The sequence below is a fragment of the Sardina pilchardus genome, chromosome 6, assembly GCF_963854185.1.
Source record: "Sardina pilchardus chromosome 6, fSarPil1.1, whole genome shotgun sequence".
In the NCBI taxonomy this organism is placed as follows: domain Eukaryota; kingdom Metazoa; phylum Chordata; class Actinopteri; order Clupeiformes; family Clupeidae; genus Sardina; species Sardina pilchardus.
This window is the reverse complement of record NC_084999.1, coordinates 17888971-17898540: the sequence shown is the minus strand read 5'-3', so window position 1 is coordinate 17898540 and position 9570 is coordinate 17888971. Positions and strand designations below refer to the sequence as shown.

General features: G+C 42.3%; 1 protein-coding gene across 4 annotated transcripts; it reads right to left on the bottom strand.

The window, feature by feature from the left end:
• Positions 1-341: 341 nt before the first annotated feature.
• rpz5 (rapunzel 5) lies at positions 342-8621 on the bottom strand. 4 transcript variants are annotated; one of them, XM_062538812.1, is made up of 3 exons: positions 8478-8591; positions 2787-2866; positions 342-2581 (listed from the first exon to the last, which is right to left on the bottom strand). In XM_062538812.1, exon 3 carries the CDS (start codon positions 2548-2550, stop codon positions 1375-1377), a length of 1176 nt encoding a protein of 391 aa, XP_062394796.1. In that variant the 5' UTR covers positions 2551-2581; positions 2787-2866; positions 8478-8591; the 3' UTR covers positions 342-1374. The 4 variants fall into 4 exon arrangements, with proteins under 4 accessions (XP_062394796.1, XP_062394795.1, XP_062394794.1 ...); XM_062538811.1 differs by lacking the exon at positions 8478-8591 and adding an exon at positions 4723-4829; XM_062538810.1 differs by lacking the exons at positions 342-2581; positions 2787-2866 and adding exons at positions 5103-6852; positions 7888-7959 and having other exon boundaries at positions 8478-8596.
• Between the last annotated feature and the right edge of the window lie 949 nt (positions 8622-9570).

Sequence of the window (9570 nt, the reverse complement as noted above, 5' to 3'; positions counted from 1 at the left end):
AAATAGGCACGAAAGCTGTACATGAGACAGAAAACCGATCATTCAGCTGAATTAAGCATAAATGTATTTGTGCTTGTTGTTGTTGATAGATACTTTATACATTTTCATTTCCTGATCGTAGTTTTTAAGTATGCAGAGATTTACAAAAGTAATTACAATATAAAGTTCCTATCACAGCAACTTACCTCACAACATACTGTATGTGGGCATTCATAACATATTTGTGCATATCGATTTTGTTAGACCTTCAGAGCTTTATTCAGAAATTATTCATATACTACATATCAAAGGATGTGTAAAAAAACACATTTGATTGTGGAACAAACTACGGAAACCTCAGCGATGCTTGAGTACAGCATTTTTATTTCACCAGTTTTTCCCATAAAATATATCTTTACGTTGTTAAAAAGGTGTCATGCAGTAACAACATACTGTATATGATTTAAGTTCAATATGATTAGTTGCAACAAGTATTTATTTAACATTTGTTGGTAAGCTGTACCTATTCACACATGTTTTGCTTTCATCGAACATTTCTCATAAACCACCATTATGTGCACTTTGAAAAAACACTTTGAAGGGTTGTTTAATTTCCAAAAAAAAAAAACACATGGAAGACCAGACAAATGCATAATTATGCAAGGAATTCCTGTGTAAACACGGCATCTGCCACTAGCATACTTCATGTGTTTCAACATGCCCAGTCTATGGGGACTGCGGTAAGTGTGTGGCCGGGTGCATGAGACAAGGGGAAGGTAAAAAAAAGAGGGGAGACACATCAGTGCATAAAATAAGAAAGCAGTCTCATCACACTGCAGTTGGCACATAAGGCATGCAAATAAGCCCCATGTGAGTGTAGGCTGTCCATTCATTCTTTCATTCATTACCCATACATATTGGAAAGAAATTATATTCGCTTCAAATGCTATTTGCAGTAGTCCAAGATTATGGCAACATTCTTTTGGTACAAAGATACAGCAATGTGATGTCAGTGAATTGTAAATATTGTATTCCTGCTGTACGGGTTTGGTCATTCAGAAGAGGGCAAGGGTAGTGTAGTGGTTAAGGAGCTGGGCTAGCGTGCAATTCCTGGATTTCACCATGGTGCCCTTGAGCAAGGCACTTAACCCCAAGTTTCTCTGGGGACAATGTAATCCCTTGCAATATAGTTGAAATATGTAACACACTTTGGACAAAAAGTGTCTGCTAAATGTAATATAATGTAAAAGGTCTCTTAGCATACTTTAACATCCCAACACTGTGCAACATTTAAGCAAGTAAATCTATTATCGACAAAAAGTCAGAAAGTTAAACTGAATATAGCCATTTTGAAGTATCAAAGGTCTCAGTCTAAAATAAATTCCATCACTGCCATTAAGCAGAATGGACACAAACATAGAAGTTCTTCAGGTCCTCCCAGTAGTGCAACTCCTCTGAGAAGCTGTAGGAGCAGACCACGTCTTTGCACGAGGTCTTTATGGTTTGGACCACACAGACGGGCACCTTATCAAACAACAACTCCGCCATCACGGTGATAGTGGATTTCTTCTGACTGGCGATCAGCAGCTGGATCTGGTCCTTGTTCAGAGGCTCTGGAGAGGCGCTGTAGGAGACCATGACGTTCAGCTTGTCGTCTGCCGAGGGCACCGTAAAACGACTCCGGCCTGTGAAGCACTGGAAGTCCTTCTTGCTCTTGAACAGGCCGGACGGGGAGCCGAACACCCGGACTGACCAGCGCACCCAATCATACTTTTTCTTCAGGGTCTCCACGATGGTGTCAGCCAGCTCTTTGTTGGATTTGTCGCGGTTGTCCCTGACCACTCTTTTGACATCTATCTCGGCCTGTTTTGGGAAGCTGTTGATGCAGTCCTCGATGATGGTGGTCATTTTGCTCTGAACAACCTTCATCTTCTCCCCCCAGTCTCTAAGCAAATCCTCCTCGTCATCACCCCCCTTGAGTGCATTGTACCCCATTAAAGCGATCAGGCCAATACAGAACAGCTTTTTAAGCCTGGCACAGAAGTCCTCAACAGTACGACGGTTCTTCTGCTCGTAGTTCAGTGTGATCTCCAACACAGACTCTCCAGAGAAGTTATCCCCCGTCACAGCGCCGAAGAGGGTGATCAGGTTTTTGTCCCCTCCAGTCTTGCTGAAGTGCTCCAAGAACAGCTTCTTCTTGACCTCGCGGAATTTGGGCTTGGCATTGAGAATGTCCATGTACTTACGGAACTGGTTGGTCAGATTCTCCTCCACAGAGAAATAGGCAGCGTCTGCCGCACTCTTCTTGATCTCCTCATTGATGCGCTGGACGTCCTCGGAGGCCACCTCTAGCCTGTCCCGTACCTTCTGGAACTGCTCCTTCATATACTCTGCCTCCTTGCTTTCAACATTGTCCAGGGCCAGCCTAACAATGGGTGCTGCTATCGCAAAGACAGGGAACAGGTCTCCTGCGATGCTGGCCACCACCTCTGCCCCTTGCTCAAACACATCCATGACGGTCTCGACCACATTCTTCCTGTCGGCCACAAGGCGCTGCAGCTGATTGGCCATCTTGTAGGATCTACTCTATAGGATCAAGGTTCTGCAAAAGAGAAACATGAATATTGTGTTGTCAACAGTTGTGTTGCTGTGTTAAGGAATTGGTTATTTCTGACTGTGGGAAGTAATACAATAGTTGAAATAGGGTAATATAATTATATCTAAATACAATCGTATAAGTTGTCTAAATTATGTTTACTGTTATGTAATTGTTATAAATATAATACATGGGTAATCTGTGTACTTACATATTAGTATCCTGGTATGTTGTCTGCTCTGCGTGGACACAACGTAGTGTGTGTAGACCCAGCTGGGCTGGCTGTGTGAGCTGATAAAAGGAAGCTATAAGGGTTAGTTTCACAAGTGAAGCAACGTAAGACACACCCAGTGAGCTATGAGGCAAGAATGTGAAGAAAATCCCACCAAAGGAAAATCTTGCCTTGCTGTAAGGTCTAAGTAATTGGGTAAACAACAGGTAATGGTTAAGAGGTAAACAATGAGCCTGTCTAGTAGGACATCAAACAATAGATCATAAACTGGCATGTAACTTTTTGTAAGTTGAAGCTTGATCCAATGACTCATAAACTGCTCATTAATTACTACACTCTTTAAATGAGTTTGACTAAATTCCTATGTAAGTGGATGAATGCCAGCTCTGCCAGGTGAAATATTAAAAGTTATGTCTAAAACATGGTGGCCCTCATGATCCTGCTACATACACACAACCAACCATAAAACCAAAATATTATTATATAAACATTGTATTTATATTCAAACAGGAATCCTTTCAGCACATAAATACTGCCGTCTCAGGGCAACTCTGGGCGTGGAGAATGATTAACTGAGGTAGCTGAACTTGCTGGGCAAGCCTACATTTTCCAAAGCACCTCAGACAGTAACCATAGAAACAAGACAATGGAAAATCTTTTGTCAGCCATTCTATCTACTCAGTGTTCCCAAGGGTTTTTAGTTTAGCTTGCTGAATGAGCATAATGTCTTCCTTTTTCAGGATTATAAAGCATACAGTTTTGGATTATATACAATTATTTTAGGACGTAAAATAATAATAATGATAAAAAAGAAGAAGCACGCAGTAACCTGGAGACACAAAGGTTGACATTCACTTCAGCCTGTGTGTGTGTGTGTGTGTGTGTCTATGTCTGTGAGTGTGTGTACATGGCATACACAGACCTACATTTAAAGTTATCACAGTAATATTGACATCCTGCCAAGTATGCCCACTTCAAAACCAGAAAGCACTGAAAGTCATTAGTAATCTCCACCAGTTCAACAAAATGGTACTATGGAGGGGAAAAGCTCCAGAAGGAAGAAAATGGAGGAAAGCTATCATGCTTATTTGATTTAGCCTTGCATCCACTTGTGCTGAAACAGTTATTATGTCAGCTATCCACTTCAGCACTCCTCCCCTGGGTGACTGGGTGGGGAGTGTCTTTTCTGTGCGCAGGAGTCTCACTCCTCATCTGCAAAGACCTGGTCTTTTTTCTTCTCAAAAATAGCTTCCAATGATGAACCATGGGTGGCATTAGACCAACGTTTATGACTTCATTTCATGTAGGTTATGACATGTGATAATGTGCTTCTTTGATGTATCTATTTTTTACTTAAACTTATAGGCAATGTGAAAGACAACATAGCCTAAATGCCTAATGTATATTTGCAGGAGACATAATCATTACACATGGAGCATTCTGCTATTGCACTTCCAGGCCTTCCATTTCTTCAACAAAGCTAGTATAGCCAATATACAATGCTTTAGAATCTAACGTTTAGATGACACCATCGGCAGCCCTTTCTTGCGTTGCCCACTCGTTCAAGGTAAACCTACGCCTTTAACCCCGGAAGAGGGCCCAGTTACAGTTTACAAAGTTAACATTAGGCTACTAGGCTGTCTTTCCTTGACAGTTCAGTATTCCAACGCCACTTATGTTCTACATTGTAGCGGCATTCAATCGATATCTCACAGTGAAATGAAAGTTATTCGGAAAGCAACTATTTTCTGTGACGATAACGCCCTGTAGCCTACTGTGCGTTTTTTTCCCTTCTTTTTTTTTAAGCCTCTTATAAGACCCGTGAATAGCGTAGTCATTGCATACATTTTCGTGTATAATTATATTAGGCTATGTTGTCAAAAAATGCTGTGTCAAACTTATATGCCAAACTCACCCTTATATCTTTACAGAAACGTTGTTTTGTCGTAAGGAGAGAAGTTTGCCCTGCCTGTTTTTCTCTTACGTGGTCATCATGTGGTCTGCGAAGTGCAGCTCATAGATAAACTGGCACACCCATTCCGGGGGAGAAGTCAGCGAGTGCTGTAAGCTTACTGCCATAGTGAAACTTCGGGCTGCCATTTACTGTACTGTAAGCTACCATGAAAGGCCATTCCATGTCTTCTCCACTCTAGGCTAGTGCACCAGCAGACTATTTCTCTAGACATTTAACTTGTGTGGCAGGATAAGTTAGTATAGGAATAGTTTGTAAGTTTATCTGCCAATGCAGACCTATAAAACCAATGGCATTTACAATGATATTATGACCAAGAATAGTATTGTTCAGGTGGCTGTTTATTACAAATGAAGCTATGTATTTAAAGTAAAAACATATTCATCAGGAAATACCTGTTTTATGACATTTATTGGTGGTTTGAGTTTAACTTGATTAGTGCTGTGTGGTGAAAAGCAGTTATGTAACAAGTACACAAGAAAACATATTTGGAGATATTTGACATCTTGAGTTTTTAGCTTCTCATTACTTTTTTGAAAGCAATCATCTTTTTGGAATTTAGTTCTATGGATCAAGTTTTATCAAGTTGTATAAAGTAGTGTATAGGCCTACTCTTTGTCCATTCATGATTAAAAATATATGAGCACATGTCACCATGAAATCAAAAAGTAAAAAAAAAAAAACCAAACAAACATAGTATCTCAAGTCACAAGTTGCTATACATCCAGCTGTCAGGCTTACAAATAATAGCATTTATGACACAGGTATGAAAAACTGAATTAACTGATTGCCGCATTTGTGATATCTACCTCTCGGTACAATTAGGCTACTCTGAATGGATACATAAGTAGGCCCTTTTGTGTATCCCATAGTAATAGCACTCTGGCTGAAAGTTGTTCGTTTCCTCTACTTTCTTATATCGGCTCACGGCATGCACCAAACAGTTGGGCTGGCTGCCACACAAGGCCTGGGCCACAGACACCATGTTGCCCTTCAACTTGTGTTTCTCTATCTGATCCTGCAGTTGGTTCTTGTTGATAGGCTTTGGATCCGCGCTGAACGAAACCACCACCCGGATGTTGTTTTGGGTCAAGAGGTCAAAAAAGTTACCACCCCCACCACTGCCATGGTACTTCTTGCCAGCCAGCCAATTCCAGAAAAATATTCCACTATGATTGAAAACTCGGATGGACCAGGAAACCCAGTCATACTTCCTGGAGAGGACGGCCAGAAGAGATTTGGTGAACTCCGGGTCAACACTGCCTGGTTTGTCCAGGAGCTCTCGCTCTACATCCATCTTGGCCTGGGCAGCGAAGTTCTGCGTGCAGTCGTCCACTGCGGCCTTCATGCGGTTCTCCACATCCTCCATCCGATCCTGCCACTTCTTGACCATGTCCTCTCCAATGACTCCGTCTTTCAGGGAAGCATGGCCCATGACTGCAATGATGCCCATGACGAACAGCTTCTTGACTCGGGCGCAGAACTCTTCCACCGCCCTCCTGCCCCGCTGCTCCGTGTTCACCACTGTTTCAAGCATGGGGTCCCCGGAAATGTTCTCGCCAGTGATGGCGTTGTACAAGGCGTCCAGGTTCAAGTCCCGATCCGTGTTCTCATAGTGGCTGATGAATTTCTCCTTCTTCTTCTCCTTGAACTTGGGCTTGGCATTGATGAAGTCTTGAAACTTCTCATACTGGCTGATTATCTGCGCCTCACGGTCAAAGTTCTGCTTGTTCATGCTGCTCCGCTGCAGTTCCAGGGCAATCTTTTCGATTTCATCCTGTATACCCTCCAGCTTCTGGTTGACCTTCTCAAACTGCTCAGTCAAGTACCGGGCCTCTTTCCCATCTGGGTTGCTGAGGATCTCTGCGGAGGCTACAAACACAGCTTCCAAAATGGGGTGGAATTGACCCACCGTGGAAGCAAGCACCTCACAGCCTTGGCCCATGATCTCTACTCCTTTTTCAATCTTGTCCCTGTTCTCCAGGACCCATTCTTCGACACGATTCATTATGCACCACAATTAAAGAGGGGGCTTGATTCGCCTCCTTTTTCTGCTCAGCGATGTCTTCAATCCTGTATGGGAGAGACAAGACGCAAAATGAACAGCATCCAAACTGCGGTGAAAATGAAAATCAATGGCTTTGATCAATAGACATTTCAAATGGCTAGATTGAGTTTCACATAGGTCACATGGGTTAAATGTGATCCAACACAAACGGGACCTTTGAGATCAAATTTTGGGACCAAATATCAACCTCCAACAAAACACAAGGCAAAAAACACACACTATTTCACATTCAAAATGCAGCCAAGTAAACTGGCTTTTGATCAGGTGACAGTGGTGCAGGAATTGTCAGAACTTGTTGGAGTCACATAGCCACACCCTTTGAGCACATAGAAATGACAGGAATAGATAAGGACCCAGGTGTAATTGAACTCATCCAAACTATGTGTTAAGATACATTTATTTTGAAGTTCATAGCAACACAAACTGAAAATAAAATGGTGGCTCTGTTCTCATAGTGATGGCAGAGTTGCGCAACACTCAGTGCAGGACTTCTCAAAAGACAATTTATGGCCCAAACAATAGCCAAGCACTAGAGCAAACACAGATGTCCTCAACATGGCCGAAAGGGGAAGACATTTACGCTTATGAACATTTCAGGACGTTTCTTGGTAGTTTAAATACACAGGGGAGATGAGCTCACACACATATCTCATTTCCCTGGGCTCTATATTCACTACAGAAAAAGGCACACCCTGATCTGAGAAACCCTTTCCCACTGCACTTGAATGAAAACCACTCTCTGCCCAGTGCCATGTTAACTCTTAAAACCCCATGGAAAATTCAGATGCATTGGGAAGTAATAAATAAAAAAAAATGCTCACAGCAACATAATTCAAGTCAAATACAAATAAAAATGAACATTATTATTTACATACCAATTAAGCCCTTTACCAAGGTCAAGGGGAATTAAATTGAGATTGATTACCGACATGATATCTATACTACTGATTTAAAATGGTATAGACTTATTCTTTAACCCTTTTGTGTTAAAGAAACAGATTAATGATCTCAGAAATATTTTGGAGGAGAAAAATACTTACTGAATAAAAGATCCTGATTTTGGCTGTGTTATTTCAAGTCTTCTTTTGAAAATATGGTCACTTTGAAATCAGCTTCACAAAAAAATGAGAGCAGAAAATGTCCTCGTAAATCTAGCATCTAATTAATTTGATCATTCATCTGATCGGATAAAATCAAATCTCTTTGCAGTATGACAGAGAAAATCCAAACTGCGTATCATAGCTCATTCCACTGAGACCAACAAAACCCCACACAGCACAGCACCACATCCCTGTGCCATAATCCAACTGTATTTTCACACACCATGACAAACCCTGTGGCAGTCAATATTGATTTAACAACAACATCCTGCAACTGAACAGCCTATAATCAGCTCATTATGCTCCAACAATGCTGCTTGCTTGTCAACAGAGACATGTCTCATTTATTTCATTTAGTGATTAAGATTTTTGTTTTTATCAAATGTTTAGAACTAGATATTTGTATCACCCACAGTGATAGGAAAGATGACTCAGTAACACATAACACATTTCCCTGTTTTAATTCTAATACAGCAAGGATTAAGTTTTCAGGGAAAAAAATGAAATATGCATATTTTTAAAGGACTCACCACAAGTCCTGAAAAATGTTGCCACTGAGGTGTTCTCCAACAGATTTCAGCTGTGCCTCTGAGCAACAGCCTCCCAGGGATGTATATATAGACTCCCCTCAGTATGGCACTCCCCCTTCAGATTGCCTCCTTCCCCTCCAAGCATTCCATGGAACCCTGTCTGTAGGATGACAGGCAGAGACGAGACTGATAACATCCTGTAAACACTCTCCCTGGAGAGTGAGAGAACGCAGCACATTCACACAGCAAAGCATCTGAAAAAAAAGAAGAAGAAGAAAAAAAAAACTGGCTGGATAACGGGAGCCCCTTCTACAAGGGCACGCAGCAGTGCCTGCACTTTCTGCCTCACAAAATCCTGCCTTGTTGAGTCTCCACTGAAGTTGCCATGGCCACATGATGTCTGGACTTAGGAAAGGGAAAATGTATGCTGCAGTGCCATGCCGTAGTTTCAGTGCAAACGCGTGCCATCACAACGCTCTGGCATGTTGCACAGTGCACAGCTTTTCCACATACACAGGAGATTTTCATATCTTTGAATAGGCAAAGCAGAAAATTCTGCTCTGCTTGATACTGTGTGTGCAATGTTTTGCGGACCCTCCTTTGCATGCTTCTTTATTCATGTTTAGTTATGTCAAAGGATGCATTTAGAGCCTTGCTGTGAGGGGGTGGAGAATGCTCTCAATCAGTTATGCCACAACAGTCAGGGCTTAGTGAAAGACGCCACTGTCTCTCCATCCCCAGCAATGAACGAAACCCTGAGCCATAGCCTTTGTTCAGCCTCTCACAGTGTGGCCCATTAGCTGCTATGACTAATCACTACAGTTCAACAAGGATGGAGGGGAGACCGGACGTGGTCTGTGTGGCCATTGGTCGGCAAGGGTGCTGGTAAGCCGTGCAATATGTGGGCGCGCTTTGGGTTTGCTTGCGTCTGTCGTGTCGCTGCTAGATCTCGCACTATGCTAACTCGTTACCATCAGAACTGTGATCATGCCCTCGCAGCAGCACAGCGGTATGTGGTGGCGTGATGGGTGGCACAGGCTCGTGTGGGGTAAACACCCTCTGGCTTGCCTCAGTGCGACAAATGAGAGCTGTA

Coding starts and splice junctions, on each gene's coding strand:
- rpz5 (XM_062538809.1), bottom strand. CDS start 6,787: ATGAATCGTGTCGAAGAATGGGTCCTGGAGAACAGGGACAAGATTGAA.